The sequence below is a fragment of the Carcharodon carcharias genome, chromosome 28, assembly GCF_017639515.1.
Source record: "Carcharodon carcharias isolate sCarCar2 chromosome 28, sCarCar2.pri, whole genome shotgun sequence".
Taxonomy (NCBI): domain Eukaryota; kingdom Metazoa; phylum Chordata; class Chondrichthyes; order Lamniformes; family Lamnidae; genus Carcharodon; species Carcharodon carcharias.
The window spans coordinates 18,108,523-18,132,093 of record NC_054494.1 but is presented as its reverse complement, the minus strand read 5'-3'; the positions used below and the strand labels follow the sequence as shown (position 1 = coordinate 18,132,093).

The following is a 23,571-nucleotide window of genomic DNA, read 5'->3' as shown; positions in this document are numbered from 1 at the left end:
AAAAGCTTACTTACTTCCAAATTGAACACTGTAATAGTGAAGGTAGAATTGAATTGAATTGAATGGTGTGCTGTGGGATTGGAAAACCGACGCCCTTGTTTTAATTTAACCATTTTGCCACTCAGGCAATGGTTTAAGATCCATACTCTGTAAATAATATATCAGTAATGTTTACAAAATAAATTTGAACTTATATATCCACAGTTTAAGATCTTGAAGACAGGCTCTGAAAGGCAATGGGGTCTATGCAAAGTGGTTGTACACCTTGAAATTAAATGTTGTTGCAACAAAGATTAAACACAATGCTAATTATTGGCAAGGCCCGTAGGCCTATGCTGCTTAGCAACCAAGTTAAACAAGGAGTAGAAGGAAAGCTCTGCTGCAGGCAGGAATTGCTTCTGAATTTTCTTGTGCAAATGTTTGGCAGCTCTTTCAACTCCAGAGATTTCTCTGACTGTGGCTGTGCGCAGTTGGAGCTTTAACCTATCAAGACTGATGGTTAGCTCTTCGAACTGTTGTCCACCGGGCTCAGCTTACAAACTTCGCTGAAGACGTAATCCATTATTCAAAGGAACAGAGATGGAAGGAGCCGGTACAATGGCAGGCAGCCCTAGGCTGCACAGGTCAGAATGCTGATGAAGACACTACAGAGTTCTTGTTGTCTTTCCTATATGTGCTTTATGATTTGCTAAAGGAAAGGTGGGTAAGGATAGATGCAGACTTGTCCTTGTAGAGTTAGTAACATTTTTAAAAGGCCTCTTCAGCAAAGTCGCAGGAATTAAACAAAGTATTTAAGTTGGCTTCTTGCATCTTTTACCCTTTTATATCGTGTTGTAAGGCAGACTGAACTACATTTGATCAGTGGTCTCTTTCTGTACCTTCGATGGTAACGACGCATATTAATCAGTGGTTTTACTAAACTCAGATTATGATTTCTGCTACAGTATTTTGATACTTGGGTGTTTTGAGGTGTGTATTCAAATTGAAGGAATAAATGTTAAATCCAGGCTAGTTGCTGACCTTATGCCCGCATATTCTCTGGGTGGAAACCCTGAGTTAACACGGCTGAAAACCTGCCACGTGCTGAACGGTTGGAACTCAGTAGCTGGGAAGATCTTGTATCCAATGGGTGAATCAGCTGGCCTGGAATTCCAGAGAAATCCAGGGAAAATTCCTGCCAGGCAGTCCAAATTCAAATGGGATGGCTGAGGCTTCTGTTCCATTGCTTCCTCTGTAAATTTCTATGTTAAACTGAAATACACAGAACAGTGTATTCGAGTAAATTATAATTAGAGTGAAGCGCGGAGAATCAGCGGGGCTACTGTCACTTCTTGGCCATAAGGTTGTGGGTTCAAGACCCACTCCAGAGGCTTGAGCAAACAAGGCCGACACTCCGTGCAGTACTGAGAGAATGCTGCATGTTGGCGGTGCCGTCCTTCAGGTGTGACGTTAAACCAAGACCCCATCAGCCCTCTCAGATGAACATCAAAGATGCCATAGCACTATTTAAAGAAGAACCATCCGAGTGGTCTGGCCAATTATTTAACCCACAACAAACATAATTTAAAAACAGATAGTCTCATAATTGCTTATGGGAGCTTGCTGCTGTGTTTCTGGCGACTCCACTTCAAAAATATTTCATTGGCTGTAAAATGTAGTCCTGAGGATGTGAAAGGTGCTGTATAAATGCAGGCTATTTCTATTAAAGTAAGCCTCCTATATTCACTAGTCTACTTATGGGATGCTTACTGGGCATAATACACATGGTAGATAAGTTATATTCTGCCATGCAATTACCAATCTGTCTTGCTCCTTTTCTCTCCAGATTCTACCCCATGAAGTGACTGTAAATCTGATATGCTGCATATAACATTTATATAACACTTTTAATGTAGTAAACAATTGCCACCAATCCAAAGAGAGCGACATTAGGACAAGTGACCACACAGTTGGTCAGAGAGGTAGGTTTCAAGCAGCACCCTAAAGGACCGAGATAAACAGAGGTTTGGGGAGGAAACACCCTGAAAAAACGTGGTCTTTTCATCCAGAAACTTGTTAAATCCAGGAGAGATGCATGGGTTCAGTACTTTCATTGTCAGCAACAGGAAATGCAATTTCTTTTTACTGTAATTACCCTGCAAGCAATCTAATGTTAGTGATGAACTGAAGTGATGTGTTCATCTAGACTTCACCTCGGGTAGAAATATGGCCAAAGCAGAGTCAATCAAATTCTACCGCAGCAAAAATGCATCTCTTTCCTTCCAAGGCTTTCCCTTTTGGCTGAATTCAAAGCTGATGCTAGATTTCTGCTTTCCCCTCCTGAAGGTTGGCTTATGGTACCACTCTCAGCAGCAGCCACACCACCTCCAAGGCCACCACCCCACCTCCGACCCCCCCAACAGTGCCTTGCTGATTTTAAGTGAGGTCAGCCTTGACACTGAAAGGGTGATCAGTTCCTGTTGGGCAATTGTGCAGCCCCTGCCTTGGAACCCCGTCCATTCAAATTAACGGGTGGTAGATGACAGGCTGGGAAGTACGCAATTCTCCCATTCGATATCGTCAAAACGTAGAATGAACTGACAACCACATCCTCTCCATAAGCACCAGGAGCACCGAGGCAGAAAAGGGCCCTACTGGTGGCAGTGAGCTTTTTGACAATGAGGGGCTTACAGTCGCATTCAATCTTGCTCTTTATTGACATCCAAAGGGTTACCGGAGAGAAAGCTCGAGAAAGGCCTGTGGAGCCGAGGCTAATTACAGCCACGTCTTTGTACCACTGCTTAAATGAAAGGAAAATATAAAGTAACATGAGTTTGCTGGATGAGCCACCCTGTAGAATTTCCATTGAGTCACATGGCAACTCCAATAGATTAAATCTTTTTCTTTGTCTAAAAGAAGTATTACTTGGCTGTTGTTCAGTAAACTGGGGCGAGATGTTGGTGTAGTGGTAATGGCACTGGTCTAGTAACTCAGGAGATGAAAGCAAAACACTGTGGATGCTGGAAATCTGAAATAAAAACAAAAAATGCGGGGGGGAAAACTCAGCAGATCTGGCAGCATCTGTGGAGAGAGAAACTGGGTTAACATTTTGAGTCCGTATGATTCTTCTTCAGACTAATCCTGAAGTCCAAGCTAATGCTTTGGGGACATGGGTTCAAATCCCACATTGGCATCTGGTGGAATTTAAATTCAATTAATAAATCTGGAATTGGACACTAGTCTGAGTAATGGTGACCACGGCAACCATCGTCGATTGTTGTAAAAGCCCATCTGGTTCACTAATGTCCCTTTAGAGGAGGAAATCTGCCACCATTGTCGAAAGTGTCTTCAGACCCAAGCAACGCGGTTGACTTTTAACTGCCCTCTGAAATAGCCTAGTAAGCCACTCAGTTCAAGGGCAATTAGGGATGGGCAACAAATGCTGGCCTTACCAGTGACACCCACATCCCATGAAAGAGAAAAAAAAATCTTAAGATAGAAATTGATCTGAGGTGATTTGTAGTCGATGATGGGAATTCACCACAGGGTCACTGCTGGTCTTGGGAGTGGGTGTTGGGGAGCCCAGAATTCACCTCAGGGAGGTGCAGCCCTTGGAGTGGAGGGCAAACCCACAACCTTCTGGCTTGGAGGGAGGAGCGCTACTACCGAGCTGTAGCTGACGCTGGATTATAGGGTATCCACTGAAGTTCGCGGCTCTCTTCTTTGGCACATGATAGTGTTTTGTAAATGCAACACAGCTCAGAACGTTACAAAGTTATGGCCCAGGAATTGAATGTTCCTTTATTGTACAGCTTACCTCAGAGAGAGAGAAAAAAAAATACCTTTCTCGATTTACTATAGTTTCATGGAAAAAAATGATCATAGTCGAAATTCGTTGCTCTCGTCTGAGTGAAAATCTAAAGTTCTTTTTTTGTCCTCCAGCCAGAACCAAGGAAAGGTTCCTTTAAATAAGTAGCTTATGGAAGTTTGTTATTAGCTGCTTCTTTTTGGCTGCTGACAATGTCGTGGTTTGTGGTTATGGTTTTTTAAAAATGTACTCTCTGGACGTGGGCAGCAGTGGCATTTATTGCCCATCCCTAGATGCCCGGAGAAGCTGCTGGTTGGCTGCCTTCTTGTGAACTGCGAGGTTTCATACAGGCGTTAACACAACCCTGTGGCTCGCTCAGCCAGTTCACAGGGCAATTAAGTGTCAACCACACTGACCAGGGACTGAAGTCAAATATAAACCACCCCGAGTAAGGATAGCAGGTTTCCTCCCCTAAAGGACATAAATGAACCAGTTGGGGTTTTTAACGGTAGTAAGCATTATGCAGATTGAGGGACAGTTCATGACAGTTGGTCCCTTTATTCGTTGCATGTCTACGGCCTTGTTTTATTATTAGATTTAGAGCAGACAATTTTGTGTGATCACAAATGCGTCGTACAGTGCTTCAAGTCACTTTGGACCCAAGCTGAACAGTGTCTGTCTCTAACAGAATGCCACACTAGAAGACCCAGCACACTCATTGTTCTTGCATTTGGAACAAAATCTTCATAACCTCTGGCAAGAGTGAGATAAGGCTGGATGTAGTGTTAAATTTAAATTATAATAATGAGTATTGCAAATGAAAGGGATAAATTTCACAGAATCTTCACAGTGCAGAAGGTGGCCATTCAGCCCATCGAGTTTGCACTGGCTCTCTGAAAGAGCATTCCATCTAGTCCTAATCCCCTGCCTTATCTCTTTGTAACATTGAGCTGGGTTGCATTTACAAAACACTATCATGTGCCAAAAAAGAGCCACGAACCTTGCACATTTTCTTTTCAGATAGCCCCAATTCCCATTTAAATACATCAATCAATACCTCCGCCACGCTCTCAGCAAGTTTGTTCCAGATTCCAACCACCCTCTGGGTGAAAATACTTTTCCTCACATCACCTTTACTTCTTTTGCCAATTATTTTGAATTTGTGTCCTCTAGTTCTTGACGCTCTGTTGAGTTGAAATTTGTACCAGTCATCCTCTGTAACTTCAATGGGAGATCTGTGGAGTCATACTGACCTTCCACTGATGGATACTGGGGAACCCTGGCAGCACACAAGGCTATTAAGGGATATGGAACCAAGTTAGGGTAGATGGAGTTAAAATACAGATCGGCCTAAATAAATGGCTCGAGAGGCTGAATGGAGAAATGCTGTTCCTAATTTTCAAAAATCCTGAGTAGCTTTGATATGGGACACAACTAATTATTTCAGTACCTGTAACATATGTGAGTAAAGCTCCATTTTCCACACTATGGTCTTTAACTTCTTTATCCAGAGAGTGGTTAGAATGTAGAACTTGCAGCAGCAAAGAGTGATTGCAGTGAATAGCAAAGATTAATTTCAGGGAAACATAAGTAAGTACATCAGGGTGAAATTATACAGAATTGCACAGACTATACAACTCAGAAACAGGCCATTCAGCCCAGCCTGTCCATGCTCATGTTTATGCCCTGCCCAAGCATCCTCCCATCATTCCTCATCTAACTTAATTAGGATAACCCTTTATTCCATTCTCCCTCAAATGCTTATCTAACTTCGCCTTAATGCATCTATGCTATTCACTGCAACCACTCCTGCAATAGCAAGTTCCACATTCTCACCACTCTTAGTGTAAATATGTTTTTTTTCTGAATTCTCTATTTGATTTCTTTGTGGCAATCTCATACTCATGGCTTCTAGTTCTGCTCTTCCACACAAGTGAAAACCACTCTCTGTGTCCACACTTATCAAAACTTTCCATTAATTTAAAATATCTCTACCAGGCCACCCCCTCAGCTTTCTCTTTACATAGAAAAGAGACTCAACTTGTTTATCCTTTCCTGATAGATATAGCCTCACAGATCTGGTATTATCCTTGTAAATCTTCTCCTGAATCCTCTCCCGTGTCTAAATATCCTTTTTAAAATATGACAACTGGAACTATACACAGTACTCCAAGTATAATTTTCCTATATTTTAATTTTATCCTTTGAGAAGTAAACCATAGTGCTTGGTTTGAATTTGTTATGACCTGACTGAGCTCTGACACATCTTTCAGCGATTTGTGTATTTTAACTCCTTTGCTCCTCTACCTCATTTAAATTCTTATTTCCCATAAATATGTGTCCTCCTTTTCTCTTACCAGAATATAAACTCACACTTACGTCCGTCGAATTTCATTTGTCAATTATATGCCCATTCTGCAACATGGGTGGAGGAGAAGGATATCTCAAAGAAATGCTGGTGTGTGGCATTTACACCACACTTAGACCTAAGAGGTTTGATGACCAACTGGTCTCTAGTCCTTTATCCCATGTTCATAAATTTGCAGTTAATCTCTTCTCAGTGAATAAAACTGCTTAACGTTTCTTTTGTCACTTGAAAGAACAAACTTACATTTACATATAGCCTTTTACATCCTCAGCCGAATAATTACTTTTGCAATGTTGGCGAGAGGAATTCCTTTGTTCTACTGCAATTAGTGCCAGAGATGTTCATATGAGAGGGCAGATGGGGCTTGTTTAAACATCTCATCTGAAGTCAGCATCTCTAACCCTCCCCCAGTACCACACTGAAATGCCGCCCTAGATTATGTGTTCAAGTCCTGAAGTGGGCCTTGAATCTACAACCTCCTGGCACAATCAAGAGTGCTACCAGTGATCCACGGCTGACACTTTGTGCTTTGGCTTCACTCCTCTGGCCAAAGCTTTGCTGCATCATAGGTATAAGACTAAATTTACCAGCAATTTCATTATCCGCTCTTGCAGATCACTGCATTGTGGCTGATCATTGAGGATTCGTAGAATAAAGGTGCAGTTTTGAACAGACTTTATGGAATTGGGATAGCAGACAATAAGGTGGCCCAAGAGTATGCTCCAATCTTTATAACACTGAATTTCACTGACAATCACAGAAACAGGGCATTTGGTCCAACTGATCCATGCTGGTGTTTATGCTCCATATGAGTCTCTGCTTACCCCACCTATTTTGCCTAATCCTATCGACAAATCCTTCACCCATGACATGGCAAAAATAATAAGACAGCTTTTATGGTGTCAGCACCTATATTGGTATCAATGTGCGAGAGTAAGATCGATCAAGGCAGATACTTTTCCATTCGGTTATGAAGTAATGCCACAATTATTGTGAGCAATATGAAGTCTAACTAAACAAATAGAATCATATTAAGTGGAAAGCTTGCCGAGGATTCACCCGGAGGAATTTCTGAGGGAAGGCAAAAGAAAATCTTCTGAATTGGCTCCCTGAATCATATTTAGGAAGAGAGCTCTGACTGCCATTGAAAACAAATGAGCTAAATGTTCTCACTGGTCCTATTCACATGATCCTGTCAAATTCACCTAATCTCTTACACCATGCTGAATTAATCCTCTTATCACATTATCTCCCTCAAAATTTCATTTACATGTCATTCCTTATGTCTCTTTTCTCAGATGGATTGTTCTTGTCAAATTAATACTGAAGACAGCTTTGTTTATAGGCCCTTGAATCTTTGTCAGTGAAAAAGGTCAATAGAGGGAATTACGCATCAGTTGTATTCCAGTGCTCCATTTCTAGATGCATCTTCATATCTAACTGACAGTTCTTGTTGTTAATTTTTGTGTTCATCAAATGTGTTACATGTTTGCACAGTTACAGCATCAAGTACTCCTGGGTCTGGTGCAGTGTGGTCAGTTGTAAATCCCTCCCACTCTGCTCCTCTCCAGCGTCACCCCTTAATTCGCCACCACCACTCCAGTGTGACATTGTCCATCTCCTACCTGGAGTGTCCCCCATCGGCATGCCAATGCCAGTGTTGACGAAAGTGTGGGCAGAGGTGTACCTGGAATGAACTTGGCTTGAACCTGCCCAGAACTGCTTTCCCATCTGAACCTGAATCTGATGGAGAGAGAGGGCGTTTCAACTCACCATTCTGGGGTGAGTACAGAGATGACAGAATAGTACATAATCCAGTCCCTCCACCCTATTTCAGAGAAGGTTCACTAGGCTGATTCCTAGGATAGAGGAGTTGTGCAATGAAAAAAAGTTGAGCAGGTTGGACCTATACTCATTGGAGTTTAGAAGAATGAGAGGTGATCTTATTGAAACACGAGATTCTGAGAGGGCTTGACAGGGTGGACACTGAGGGGATGTTTCCCCTCATGGGGGAATTGAGAACTGGGGGCACAGTTTAAAAATATTTAAAATGGAAATATGGAGGAAATTGTTCTCTCAGAGGCTCATTAGTCTTTGGAATTCTCTTCCACTGTGAACATGGAGGCTGAGTGATGACTACATTCAAGGTTGAGTTAGACAGATATTTTATCCACAAGAGTTAAGGCTTATAGTGGACAGGCAGGAAAGTGCAGTTAAGATCAGCATTGATCTTACCAAATAGTGTAGCAGGGTCGAGGGGTTGAATGGCCTAGTCCTCCTGCTGTTCCTTATGATCTTTTGAGCAAGAACCATTTAGAACACAATTTTCTTTGAGGGATGATGAAGAGAATTATGGTTGTGTTAAATTAGAAAAAATATAGGTCATTTGACTGGTTTAGAAAATTGGAGTCATTCAATGCCACAGGAAAAGAAACCTTTGTTCTTCATATCAAGCAGGTCGCTCAGTAACAATCAGGTCCACAGACCATTTGCTTTCAATTAATTTTAATTAAACAGCATGAATAGTTTAGTCAAAATGAAATAAGACTAAAAGTGTTGCATGCCTAACTCTTAAGCTTGAGTCATTTTAGAATTAGTACTCTGAGGACATAAGAACATAAGAAATAAGAGCAGGATTAGGCCATTCAGTCCCTCTGCCATTCAATAGAATCATGGCTGATCATAACCTCAACTTTGTTTTCCCCATCTGCTCCCCCATATCTCTCGATTCCCTGGGAGACCAAAACACTGTCCATCTCAGTCGTAAATATATTCAAAAATGGAGCATCCACAACCCTCTCAGATAGGGAATTCTAGAGATTGACAATTCTTTGAGTGAAGTAATTTCTCCCCATCTCATTCCTAAATGATTGGCCCCTTATCCTGAGACTGTGCCCCCGTGCACCCCAGCCAGGGAAACAACCTCTCAGTGTCTGTCCTTCAGTATCTTATGTGTTTCAATGAGATCACCTCAGCCTTCTAAGCTCCAGAGACTATAAGTCCAATATACTCAGCCTCTCATCATAGAACAACCTTCTCATCTCCGGGACCAATCTAGTGAACCTTCAGTTTACTTTTTAAAAATTCATTCACTGGATTTAGGCATCGCTGGCTGGGCCAGCATTTATCGCCCATCCCTAATTTCCCTTGAGGAGGTGGTTGTGAGTTGTCTTCTTGGACCACTGCCATGTGGTGTAGGTACACCCACTGTGCTGGTAGGGAGTTCCAGGATTTTGATCCAGCGATAGTGAAGGAACGGTGATATATTTCCAAGTCAGGATGGTGAGTGACTTGGAGGGGAACTTCCAGGTGGTGGTGTTCCCATCTATCTGCTGTCCTTGTCCTTCTAGATGGTAGTGGTCGTGGGTTTGGAAGGTGCTGTCTAAGGAGCCTCGGTGAGTTTCTGCAGTGCATATTGTAGATGGTACACATTGCTGCCCCTATTCATTGGTGGTGGAGGGTGTGAATGTTTGCAGATGGGGTGCCAATCAAGTGGGCTGCTTTGTTCCAGACTGTGTCAAGTTTCTTGAGTGCTGTTGGAGCTGCATTCATCCAGGCAAGTGTAAAGTATTCCATCATGCTCCTGGTTTGTGCCTTGTAGATGGTGGACAGACTTTGGGGAGTCAGGAGGTGAGTTATTCATCACACGATTCCTAGCCTGATATGCTCTCGTAGTCATAGTATTTTACATGGCTGGTCCAGTTCAGTTTCTGGTCAATGGTGACCCCCTGTATGTTGATAGTGAGGGATTCAGTGATGGTAATGGCATTGAATGTCAAGGGGCAATGGTTATATTCTCTCTTGTTGGAGATAGTCATTGCCTGGCAGTTGTGTGGCACGAATATTACTTGCCACTTGTCAGCCCAAACCTGGATATTGTCCAGGTCTTGCTGTATTTGGACATGGACTGCTTCAGTATCTCAGATACGCCTCAAGTGCGAATGGTGCCGAACATTGTGCAACAATCAGCGAATATCCCCACTTCTGACCTTATGATGGAAGGGAGGAAGGTAATTGATGAAGCAGCTGAAGATGGTTAGGCCTAGGACACTACCCTGAGGAACTCATGCAATGATGTCCTGGGACTGCGATGATCGACCTCCAACAACCACAACCAATTTCCTTTGTGCGAGGTATGACTCCAATCAGTAGAGAGTTTTCTCCCTGATTCCCAATGACTCCAGTTTAGCTAGGGCTCCTTGATGCCACACACGGTCAAATGCTGCCTCGGTGCCAAAGGCAGTCGCTCACACCTCACCTCTTGAGTTCAGCTCTTTTGTCCATGTTTGAGCCAAAGCTGTAATGAGGTCAGAACCTTAGTGACCCTGGCGGAACCCAAACTGAGCATCAGTGAACAGGTTATTGATAAGCAATCTCGGTTGATAGCACTGCTGATGATCTCTTCCATCACTTTGCTGATGATCGAGAGTAGACTGATGTGGTGGTGAATGGCCAGGTTGGATTTATCCTGCTTTTTGTGTACAGGACATACCTGGGCAATTTTCCACGTAACTGTGTTGAAGCCTGTGTTGTATCTGAACTGGAACAGCTTGGTTAGGGGCACAGCAAGTTCTGGAGCACAAGTCTTCAGTACTATTGCCAGAATATTGTCAGGTCCCATAGTCTTTGCAGTATCCAGTGCTTTCAGCCATTTCTTAATATCACATGGAGTGAGTTGAATTGGCTGAAGACTAGTATCTGTGATGCTGGGAACCTCTGGAGGAGGCCGAAATAGACCATCCACTCGGCACTTCTGGCTGAAGATTGTTGTGAATGCTTCAGCCTTATATTTTGCACTGATGTGTACTGGGCTTTTCTATCATTGAGGATGGGGATATTTGTGGAGCCTCCTCCTCTAATGAGTTGTTTAATTGTCCATCACCATTCATGACTGGATGTGGCAGGACTGCACAACTTAGATCTGATCTGTTAGTTGTGGAATCACTTAGTTTTGTCTATCACTTGCTGCTTATGCTGTTTGTCATGCAAGTAGTCCTGTGTTGTAGCTTCACCAGGTTGACATCTCATTTTTAGTTATGCCTGGTGCTGCTCCTGATCTGCCCTTCTGCACTCTTCATTGAATCAGGGTTGATCCCCTGACTTGAAGGTAATAGTAGAGTGGGGGATATGCTGGGCCATGAGGTGACTATTTGGTTGAACATAATTCTGCTGCTGCTGATGGCCCCTCATGGATGCCCAGTCTTGGGTTGCTAGATCTATTTGAAATATATCCCATTATCATGGTGGTAGTGTCACATAACACGATGGAGGATATTCTCAATGTGAAGACGGGACCTTGTCTCCACAATGACTCTGCGATGGTCTCTCCTACTGATACTGTCATGGACGAATGCATCTGCGGCTGGCAGATTGGTGAGGATGAGGTCAAGTATGTTTTTCCCTCTTGTTGGTTCCCTCACCACCTGCCACAGATCCAGTCTAGCAGCTATGTCCTTTAAGACTCGGCCAGCTCGGTCTGTGGTGGCGCCACTGAGCCACTCTTGGTGATGGGCGTTGAAGTCCCCCACCCAGAGTACATTCTGTGCCCTTCTCACCCTCAGTGCTTCCTCCAGATGTGTTCAACGTGGAGGAGCACTGATTCATCAGCTAAGGGATGGTGGGGGGATGGTATGTGGTAATCAGCAGGAGGTTTCCTTGTCCATGTTTGACCTGATTCCATGAGACTTCATGGGCTCCAGAGTTGATGTTGAGGACTCCCAGGGCAATTCCAACCTGACCGTATCCCACTGTCACCACCTCTGCTGGGCCTAGGCCATTTGGGCAGGACATACCCAGGGATGATGATGGTCATGTCTGGGACATTGTCTGTAAGGTATGATTCCGTGAGGATGACTATGTCAGGCTGTTGCTTGACTGGTCTGTGAGACAGCTCTCCCAATTTTGGCACTAGCCCATACGTTTAGGAATTGCAGGGTCGACAGGGCTGGTTTTGCCCTTGTCATTTCCGGTGCCTAGGTCGATGCCGGGTGGTCCGTCTGGTTTCATTCCTTTTTATTGACCTTTTAGCGGTTTGATACAACTGAGTGGCTTGCTAGGCCATTTCAGAGGGCATTTAAGAGTCAACCCCATTACTGCAGATCTGGAGTAACATGTAGGCCAGACCAGATAACGGTGGCAGATTTCATTCCCTAAAGGACATTAGTGAACCAGATGGGTTCATGGTTTCATGGTCATCATTAGACTTTTAATTCTAGAATTCAAATTCAAACTCGGGCATTACCCCAGGTGTCTGGATTACCAGTCCAGTTGCAATACCACTAGTCCAGTTGCAATACCACTACGCCACTGCCTCCAATGCAACTATATCCTTCCTTAAACATGGAGACCAAAACTGCACACAGTACTCCAGGTGCGGTCTCACAAAGCTCTGTATAACAAAGCAAGTCTTCCTTATTCTTGTATTCCAATCCACTTGCAATAAAAGCCAACATACATAATATAATACAATATGGCATAAGGGAGCATAAATATTCCTGCAACTACAAAAATACACCTTGCAACAGCTAAGGGCAAGTTTCTTTCCTGTTTTTATGTATCATTGCACTTAGTTTTGTCATAATACCTGGTATGACGTTACTGACCTTTTCTAGTATTGTACACTAAGGCCATTACCACATTAAACATTACCCTATTACCCCACTAGCACTAAATCAAAAAATTACGCCAAGCTCACACAACTCAAGAAATCTAGGTACGTTGGTGTTATATATAAAGAGAATCGTGTTTCTATTTTAGTTAGTGACTCAGAGGAAGTTACAGCACAATCCTGGGTGAAGGGGGTCAAATGTTGTTAATACACTATCTTTAATCTTGCGAGTTGACCCAAAAGTCTGATGATGTCATACCCCGCTAGGTTCTCTTTGCATGTGCCCACAATGGGATCATTGTGATGACATTTGAAAGATTGTTCAACCATCATGGAGATGATACCATAAGACATTGAATCACTGGAACTCTGTGGTTTAAAAATCTAATTATTCATTTGCTTCTTCTCCTTTTACTTTGCTGAACATGGTGACTCTCTGCTGACCTATAGTTCCATTGTTGCATTTGCCTTCCAATGTCTCAGTCAAGTCATTACTTACGCAAGACTTGACAGCGCGGGATGTCAGGCTCTTCAGTAATGGGGTCCTTCATCGCCACGCCAGTGTCTTTGCGATCACAAACTTACAAAAGGGACTGGTACATTGTCACTTAGTGAAGAACTTTGGTTCATTTTACTCTAGAATCCAAAGATAAACCAATTGGAATACTCATATTGATGGCCCAGCTGAGACCAGGTACCTCAGTGCACACCGAGCATCTGAAGATCAAACTGGTCTGTACAGCTCAACCACAAGTGACAACATCTCTCCAGTGTCAGACCACGAGACAGTTTAAGCACTCAAAATTCCTTTTATACTCAGGAAAGTTCCCCACATGTGATCTTCAGTCCATGCTGAACTGGGGATTGTCTTCATCTTTCCCATACCAGTTATTCTGAGCTGTGGAGGTTCCAACATGAGGCAACTGCAACTCAACTCAATCCAAAGGGATCCTTAAATTGCATTCAATACTGTTTTTTCCCTTTTGGATGTACAGTGGAGGATCAAACCATTGGAAAACTTTATCATGGAATCTTTCTTTAAATTCACTATCAGTTGCAAGTTTGCAAAGTAAATTTTAACAGTATTTCTGGTATCAACTACTGATGCAGTCATATCTTAGGACAACTGAGTCTGCCCACGGCGTCACATGCTAACTATCTTGCACAAGGGTAAGAAAGGGCCAAATTTTCCTCTCTGAAGCAGGAGGTGGGCCATTTCCCGACATCATGATCCCACTCCTGAGTGACCATGGCAGCCGACTGCATTTCCACCCCACAGAATCGGGGATGGGCTGGAGTCGAGGCCACTGCTCACCCTCCCCAGCCCCCTCGAAACAGGGCAGAGGCGGAAATGGAGGTGGGCTGATGCTGAAACGGGCAGGTTAGAAGTCCTACCTCTGTTTGTTGGGTCCAGTTTGGTAGATAAGTGTGAGGCCTGACCCCCCCCTTACCCCCATGTCCAACTATGCCCCCCCCATCCCCCATTTCCCCTCATGTCCCCTTATTCCTTCACCCCTATGCCCATTCACCCACACAACATACCCCTCACCAACTCCCTCAAGCCCACCCACCCAACATCCACAATATACAGAACTCTTGAGCCCTATAATAACATTTGGAAGTTTTTGAGATGATAAAATGGTCAAGATAAACAATCATTCAAAAACCACTGTAAAAATATAATCCTACTAAGCACATATAAAACACACTCACAGTCCTCTTGACAGTTATGTCAACAACTCCCGCTGTATTGAATCCATTAGTGGGTTTTGGAGATCAGCCAAACATTCATGATGAAATTCTATTGAATGACTGCACCAACACCCCTGCTGAGCTGAATTCATTAATGGGGTTTTGAACTCAGCCAGGCATGCTTAATAAGATTCTATTTTTACAATTGTGAACAAAACCTTCAGAGCTCAATACAATATAGCTTCTGAAGCTATTGAAAGAGCTCAGCCATCTGTTCAAGCTTTAAAGCAGGGCAACAGATGCTTGAGCTGTTAACCAATTAAAAGATTAAATCACAGGGAAAAAAATGACATAGTCATTATTGTTTAATGCAGATGAGCACTTTTTCCTATGGACAATGTTCTCTATTGCATCTGAAAACTTTTCCACTTTCAGAATTCTGGTTAATTTTAACAGATGCTTACATTTTAAGAACAAAACCCTATCATCAGTAATTGCATTAAAAAATATCTTACTTATCATATAGCATTACATTATAACACGTGAAGTTGAACTTATCTGTCAAAAGGATATGATTTCATCATTGGAGTCCCTCATGGTTCACAACACCTCTAAGCTAATGTGAAGCACCCCTCAAAATTGCAAGGTGTCCAAAGTTCCCACAGCTGCAATGGAGCCAGCAAGGTCAAGAGTGCTGTCTGGTAGCCCATGACCTGCTCCCTTTTGTGCTTCACTAAAAACCGCTGGCATTGAGAATGGAGATGAGACTTCTGCATGCGGAACCCGCCTGCTTCTATTTCCACCTGTCCCTGCCCATAATGTTACAAGCAGCACTTGAGATGTTAGATGGTGCATGTGCGAATATCTGTTACTAATAAGAATCTGACCCGTTTTACCTCAGGGCACATTTATGCTAACACTGCTTCTTACTGCCACTGTGGCTAAAGCCAAAATCCAGAGTTAATGGAGGTTGTGCTTTCAGATGCCTAAGCCAGAAGTTCTGGAATTTCCTTGCTAAATCCCTCCATTTTTCCCTCCTCCTTTAAGATGCTCCTTAAAATCTACCCCTGCCCTGCTTTAATACCTCCATAGTAGGTTCAGTGTCAATTTGTGTCTGACAATGCTCCTGTAAAGTGCTTTGGGATGTTAAAGATGCACTATAGATGCTAGTTGTTGTTCCAGTTTGCATGCTAAAATTGAATTACATTCACATTCTCCCAATGGCTGAGAGTCTCCAGCCTCGATTTTCTGATTATTTGTGCCCAGTCAGTGGTTGTAAAATGGGAAAGGCAAAACAGAAACCAGCGGCAGTGCCAACATTCAGGCTCACTGCCTGCTAGTGCTTTGGTCCCATGGTGTAAGTTCATCATTTTGCAAAAACGGTTCCAGTTTATCATGGAAACAGAGAATGTTGGAGACACTCAGCAGGTCAGACAGCATCTTTGGAGAGAGAAAATGTTTCAGGTGGATGATTAGTTATCTATTCTATTTCCACAGGCGTTGCTTGACCTGCTGATTCTTTCCAGCATTTCCTGAATGTATTCCAGAGTTCCAGCATCTGTAGCCTTAAAATAGGAATAATTCCATAACACATTAGAAAAAAATGTGCATTTGATTAAAACTGCAGAGCAGCATTAGCCTGCCAGCAAAGGCAGGTCAGGGGTTAAAGTAAAGCATGTTCAATGTATCGAGGTACTGTCATACTGCCAGCCGGACAAAGCAAGAGGAAGGAGGGAGGGAGAGAAAGGAAGGTGGGAGGGAGAGAAGTGGGAGGGAGGAAGAGGAGGAGGGGGGAGGGAGGTTGGTGGACAGAAGGCAGGGACAGGAGGAGGGGAGAGAAGGAAAAAGAGGTGGATGAGGAAGGACAAGGGTAGTAGGGACGGAAGGCTGGAGGAAGGGGTCAGCTGAAGGAACTGCTGGAAAGCGTAACGCGTAACAAGGGAAAGTAAATCTCCACATCTATACCGCACACAAGATCGAACAATCAGAAGTTGCTGTGTGGAAGAAAAAAGAGAATCAGACAAAGGAGGACAAACAATAAAACTGCCTTTGTTGCTAAAAGGATCCTCCTCCTCATTCAGGAACTGTGGCCATGGACTTCCATCGGATTGGTCCATGATTAAGCCTGGCAAAGCACTGCAGTGGTTTGCCTTCTGCAGTATGGCTGACCAGGAAACTCTCCTGCTCTTAGCGCCTGCCAGCAGGCATTTGGGAGGGATTTACAGGCTGATAATCAACCTGCTTGACCATGTTATGAATACACATGCCATGGTCGTCAAGTCCTGAAGTGGGACTTAAACCCAAAGTTTCTGACCTAGAAGTAGGGATGCTACCATTGCCTACAAGCCGACCCAACAAAAGGGATAGAGGAAGAAAACCATTTATAACAAAGATAAGAAAAACGCAAAGGAAAAGAATGCAGGGGACCTAAGTGCTGGTACTCGAGTCTAAATGTACCGAGAAACACCTAATCAAAAGATGATAGAGAACTCTTAACCACAAAAGCTAAATTTGCAAGTGGCAGGGCGAACAGGAAGAACAGATTGCTGTTAAACTGAAAACCCGGTAGGAAACATGGGCCGAAGGGATAGGACAGAAAAACTGAGAGATAAAACCAGCTCATTTAAAAATGACCAGTTACTGAGAGGGAGAGTCGAGGAATTAAGTTGTGAGTTGAGGAAGAATTGTTCTGGAGAACCCAGGTTGCTTTAGTTAGTGTGTGGATATTCAGCCACCTAGTGGGCAAAATGTTCAGGCAGGTGAGCACCTTTAGTAGCAACACACGTGGCCGGAATTTTCCAGCCCCTCCCGCCAGCGAGATCTACCAATCCTGCCAAAGTCAATGGCTCACCACATCCGCTGTGGGGGGACCAGTCACGGCAGGACCGGAAAATCCAGCCACTGTGTTTGAAAGTCCCCTGTACATCCTTTTTAATGTAGTGCCTAATACACTTGCTGCAAGTTTCTACACACTCTGACTCGACTGCATTAACCAGAAAGCTAAAAGCTGTACATATTGCGTTCAAACTCCTGGAAGATTAAGTTCCTGCCACTTTCTCATGGACACAGAAGCCTGTCTTATTTCCTCTGGGACTCTGGTACAAGGGGGCATATCCTTATAATTAGAGCCAGGTCGTTCAGGGGTGATGTCAGCAAGCACATTATCACACAAAGTGTTGTGGAAATCTGAAACTCTCTCCCAAAGCTGTTGAGGCTGGGGGATGACAGGGGTTTGGGGGCGGGGTAGGGGGAACAATTAAAAATTTCAAGATGAGAGTAATAGATTTTTGTTATAAATGGGTGTTAGGGGATATAGAACAAGGATAGGCAAGTGAAGCAGAAGTACAAATCTAATTGAATGGTAGAACAGGCTCGAGGGGCTGAATGGCCTACGCTTGTTCCTATCCTTACAGTTGTATGGTACAATGGTAGATTATGGTAAAAGGTGTGAACTCTGTTCAACTTGTCTTTTTGAATTAATGGAAACTGTACTATAGTCATTAGCAGTTCAACATGAAGGGAAGAACCAGTAGAGTTGGGCAGGAATATGTATAAGGAAAACAAACTTATAGGAAAAGAACAAATGAACTAAAAACTACAAAAAGAGAGGGACTGAAGAAAAAGGGGCCAGCCATTTTGAGACATTTTATTGTTTGAAATTGCTATAAAGAAGTATGGTATGCTTCAGTCCCAGTCTGACCGCTCTGTCCTTGGAATCCTGCCTTTTCCAATGAAGTTCAACATAAGCTCAAAGAGCAAAACGTCTTCTTTCTACGAGTCACTCTGCAGCCTTCCTGTATTAGCACTGAGCTGAAACAGATTCATATCTTAACCAATGTTCCCACTGTCATGTTTTGGTAACAGAGAATGACTGCATCAGAGTGAAGGGAAGTGGAGGTGGTGAGGACTGGTGTAACCCTATCTATCCACCGTCAGTGGGCTGGTGCACATCTTTTCACCTTTCCCCCATCTCCTTCCTGGTTCATGGGAGCTTTTGCCTTTGCTTCAGATGGTCCACATTTCTTTTCCCTTTGCTATTCCCATACAACCATTTACACCTCCCCTGGGCCCACCCTTTGCCTTGCACCAATATCCCTCTAATTGTTCCTCCCTTCTACCCAATCACAGAGCTATCCCCTTTGCCCATTTCCACATTCTGTGCTCGTTTAAAAGCTGTTCACCTCTAACACCTTCCAGTTCTGATGAAAGATCACTGACCTGAAACATTAACTCTCCACAGGTCACTACTGGACCTGCTGAGTATTTCCAGCATTTCCTGTTTTTATTCTAATATAGTGTTGCGTGAGATTACTAAATTAAAGCTTCTTGTCATAGTTGAGAAACACAACTGCTGCAGTTTGAAATATTTTCAGTATCGATGCATGGCCCAAAACTTTCTTTTTAAAATAATCAGCCTGAGAGTGGGGAAATTGGTGACTGTGCTGGTACTCTACAGTTTAAAAGACCAATTCTGCTCATGCTTTCTAATTTAGGGTTAAAAATTCCTACTTGAGTTAGTGCCCACTGTATAGTCAATCACAAGATTTTAAAAAATCCTTCTGGCACTCACTAACCTTTGACAATTCTTGGCTTTTGATTCATTACAACAAGTGAAATAACACCAAAAATGGCATGGTTACCAGTCCAGTAGTGACACCATTTGTTTCAATGCATTCTCAGGACAAAAGATCATATGGCACTTTTTCGAAGAAGATCAGGGGAGTTCTCCCCAGTCCCAGACAATCTTTAGCCCTCAAGTAACATCATTAAAAACAGATTACCTGGTTATTGTTTCCTCGCTGTTTTTGGGACCTTGCTGTGCATAACTTGGCTGCTGCACCGGTAAACAGGATTCAAAAGTATCCCCTTGGCTAGAAGGCACTTTGTGACTTCCTGAGGCTGTGAAAGGCGCTATATAAGGGCAAGTTCTTTCTTTGTCCCTTAAAGGTGTAACTTAGTTCCCCTGGTTTCACTCAAAAACAAGTTGTCTCCAATAGCCGTTCCTTTACAAGTAGCAAGTAAACAATCTGAAGAGTGTTAACAAGTCAGTTTCAAACAAATTTTCAGCATCATGGCTGCAGAAAGCAGCAAGTGTGCTTTTGATTGATTTTAATGGATGGATTAAGTGGACCCTTTTACACTGCGCTTTTTTTTCATTCTTTTTTTTTTCTCCCTGTTCCAAGCTAGATAATTGAAATTAGCTGGATGCATTAGTTATTATCTCACATTCCCCTGCACATGGTTGAATATGATTAATGAGTAGCCAAAGTCCCTGAAGGGCTTGTAATGAAGCCTTTTTAATGGAAAGGTGTGTATGAGAGAAACCCAGATTGCTTTCCAAACAATCATTCATCACCACCATGATCTGGCTTAGCAAAATTAAGCGCTGTCGTGTGAAAGTCAGCTACAGAGTAACCAGCTGGAAAACTCCTCCAGTTCCCAGTGGCTCTCAAATAACTCATGGTCATTTATTTTCGCTAAATCACATTAAATGGTGTCAATCAGGTGACACGTACGTTAAATGCGCAATTTCACTTTATCGGGGGGGGCCGGTGGGGGGAGGTAGATTAAAGGAAATATTTAAATCCCTTACCCGTGCTAAAGGGAAAACAAATTTAATAGCTGCATGATACACGACGCTTCCACTTAAGTCTCTGGGCCTTCAAAACAAGGGAGCAATTGTGTTGCTGAGCTAGGGGAAATTGCACTGCAGCAAGTGACACCACAGAAGGAACTTCTTTTACCCGGTGAATGCTTAGAACTTACTACCACAGGGAGCAACTGAGGCAAACAGCTTAGATGCATTAAAGATCAAAATCTGGAGAGGGGGGGTGGAAGGGTATGTTGATGCGGCTAGGTGAAAAAGGGTGAGAGCAGACTTGTTTGGAGCATGGACTTGTTGCCAAATGGCCTGTTTCAGTGCTGTAAATGCTTTGTCATATGTAAGTTGTCATGCTACAGCCGGTATTTGCAGTGATGCTGCCAGTGGGTGGCTGCTGGGAAAAAATTAAAGAGCGCTTAAAAATATATGTTCCAATAATTATCTCCAAAACTCAAGTGGGTGTTCCACTGTTGTTCTGTGAAGAGCCCAGTTTATTGTTTCTTTTGGGTACATGTAGAGTGCGGGGGATGTGGGGAGAAGGGGAAAGAGACAGACTGTTGTATCTCCTTCATGCAACGCACAATTGTAACCAATTTCTGTAGCCTCAACATTTGTATTACATGAAGGAAATGCAATGATGGCCAAAGGTGCATAGTCTGCAAGCTGGATTTTCCCACTCAACATTAAACTGCTGGAACCTATTTTTGAAATATAATAGAACTAAGTAGAGGAAACAGATTTAGAGCATTTAATTAGGAGGTTAATATTGGTGAGCGGGGCTGGGGAGGAGCAGGGTGGGGGAGGGGCGGGATGGGGGGAGGGATAGGACTGGAGGAGGATCTGGCACCTTATGGTAAGTCACTGCTTCCATGCATGAAAACCAGCACAGCGGTGGACTTGAAACGATGTAACATTCAGTGTTGTCACTGAAAGGCAATCCATGTTTCAGTTGAAATATAAACAAGTGAATGCACATTTTACAGTCCTGATTACAATAAGAGGATGGGATGTGGAGGAAAGCTATGTAATAATTAAACAACAACTGAGGGAAAGCTCGATAAGTATACTAGGGATAAAGGAATAGAAGGATATGCTGATAGGGCGGGATAAAGAATGAAGCAGTAAGATGACGATGAGAGGGAGGAAACTCATGTGGAGCATTAACTCTGGCAAAGGCCATTGGGATGAATGGCCTCTTCCTGTGCTGAAAATGCCACTGAATTCTGTGTAATTATTTGTTTCCGTGGTTGTTAAGGACAATATTTGATTTTTGTATTGGTTCTCTCTCTCTCGTTCGTTTCTCTTTAGAAAAATAGGAAAATGCCGAAAAGGAAAGGAGGTGCCCAGGGGAGAAAGATTACCCTGAAAATGGCAAAACATTCCATGAAGATTACAGTCGATGGGAAGCGTCGATTGGACTTGAGCAACATGGGCATAACAACCTTTCCCAAGTGTATTCTGAAGCTGAGTGACATTGAGGAAATCGACCTGAGCAGAAACATGATCAAAAAGATTCCAGATTTCATCAACAAGTTCCCAAAGCTGCGCTATCTCGATTTCCACACAAACAAGATAGAGAGAATCCCAGAGACTCTCTGTCAATTGGAGCTGCTCTACTACCTCGATCTGTCCAACAACAAGCTCACGACTGACGGCTTGCCCTTGGAACTCACCCAGCTGAAAAACCTACGGGTACTGAACCTCGGGCTAAATTCTGTGGAAATGATCCCAACGACATTTGGCACTTTGAAGGAGCTAAAGGAGCTGGGGCTGTTCGACAATCGGATCACGTACATGCCAGAGAAAATCACCAAGCTCCCGAAGCTGAAGAAATTGAATGTAATGAGGAACCCTTTCACCACCCCACAATTGCCTGAAGAGCCAATCGAGACCATTGATCGCATCGAGAACCTTTATCTAGTCAGGAGAGACATGCTGTGCCGCCCCTGTCTCAAGAAATGTCTGCGTGAGAGGGACAAATGGAGCAAGGTGAAGAATATGGCTGAGTTGGAGGAGGAGCCTGATTTTAGCGGTCTCATATCACCCAATTCAATTGCTAAGCAAGATGAGGGATCTTGGAGAATTAGTGAATCAAAAAATATAAGCTGATTGAATCGCTGCTATCCGCCCAACCACGGTTGAACAAAAACAAAATAAAACTATCTCAATTGCCTTGTATTTCAGGACTGGTTACTCTCTCCTGCTTACTGCATACTGGCTTTGGTAGTTCATGGAAGCCTCCATTCTTGATGCATAGTGGTGCCCCTCAAGACATATAAACACCCGTCTCTCTCGAATGGAGAGAGGTGCCTACTTATCTTCCCCCCGAATGGCTTTTAAATGGATTTTAAGGTTATGTCCCCTTGTTTTACAATTCCCCCACCAGCAGAAAGCATTTCTATCCACCCCATCAATTGCTTTCAAAATCCTATGTAGCTCAATCAAATCTTCCTTTTTAATCTTCTATGTAACACATTGTACACGATTAGATTATACAATCCCTCCTCATAATCTAACCCTTGGTAACATTCTGATGAATCTGTGTTCTTGAAAGGTGTATACTGGAGAAAGTGGATGACTCTAGTGTAGATGTGCCCTGTGCACTGCCTGATAACGACTTGCCACATTAGCTTGTGCCCTGTTTGCTTCAAGAGGCTGGTCTCTGATAGCCCTGTTGCTGTTGGAGGCAGCAATGTCAAGTAGTCAAAAGATCAAAGTGTTTTCAGAGACATCTCCAAAGGACAGAGCTGCCTAGATCGTTATCTGAAATAATACCAGCGAAACATTCTTAGAACAGGGGAGAAATTGGGCATGGGTAAGGATGTTAAAGAATCACATTTTCTGATTGTTTTACAACACTCCACGTGTTCAGTTCTATTGAAGTAAATGGAATTGCAAGTTGGGTAGAGTGTATAGGTGGGAGGTGGGAGATCAATGTGATACAATTAGTTTTATAGCCATATCCCACCTCCAATTTCGCCCCTGGCTGGGTCAATCCCATCCTGCCAAATCCTTATCCCATAAGCCTGCTGACTCACCTAATGAAACAACGTGGACTGCAGCGGTTCAAGAAGGCAGCTTGCCACCACCTTCCCAAGGGCAACTAGGGATGGGTAATAAATGCTGGCCCAGCCAGCAAAGCGCACATCCCATGAATGAATAAAAAAAAACAAAATAAATCCTACACGGGAATATGCAATTTTCATATTTAAGTGAAAATGTTAATCATTGAAAAGTAAAAGTCTCAAAACTTATAAAATAATAAAATCAGATGGAGAATTTTAGGCCCATCATGCTTGTGACAGTTTTTTGAAAGACCTATCCAATTCACTGCACTTCCCCCCGCCTTCAGCTATTTAGCCAGTTCCCTTTTCAAAGTTATTACTGAACTCGCTTACACCACTCCTTCAGGCAGTGCATTTCTGATTATAACAACTCGCTGTGAAAAAGATTTCTCTTCATCATTTTTACCTCTTCATGCTACTCTGGTTCCTTTGCCAATTAACTTAAATGTT

General features: G+C 43.2%; 2 protein-coding genes across 2 annotated transcripts in view; one reads left to right on the top strand and one right to left on the bottom strand.

Moving 5' to 3' along the window:
* Window positions 1–23,571, bottom strand: part of wdfy4 (WDFY family member 4) — a 242,631-nt gene that overhangs the window by 70,904 nt on the left and 148,156 nt on the right. The gene's annotated exons all lie outside the window — the stretch shown is intronic.
* On the top strand, window positions 499–22,165 carry lrrc18a (leucine rich repeat containing 18a). Its single transcript, XM_041176079.1, has 2 exons — window positions 499–699; window positions 21,365–22,165. Exon 2 carries the CDS (start codon window positions 21,377–21,379, stop codon window positions 22,163–22,165), a length of 789 nt encoding a protein of 262 aa, XP_041032013.1. The 5' UTR covers window positions 499–699; window positions 21,365–21,376.

Excerpts from the sequence above, each read along its gene's own strand:
- lrrc18a (XM_041176079.1), top strand. The coding sequence starts at position 21,377 with ATGCCGAAAAGGAAAGGAGGTGCCCAGGGGAGAAAGATTACCCTGAAA.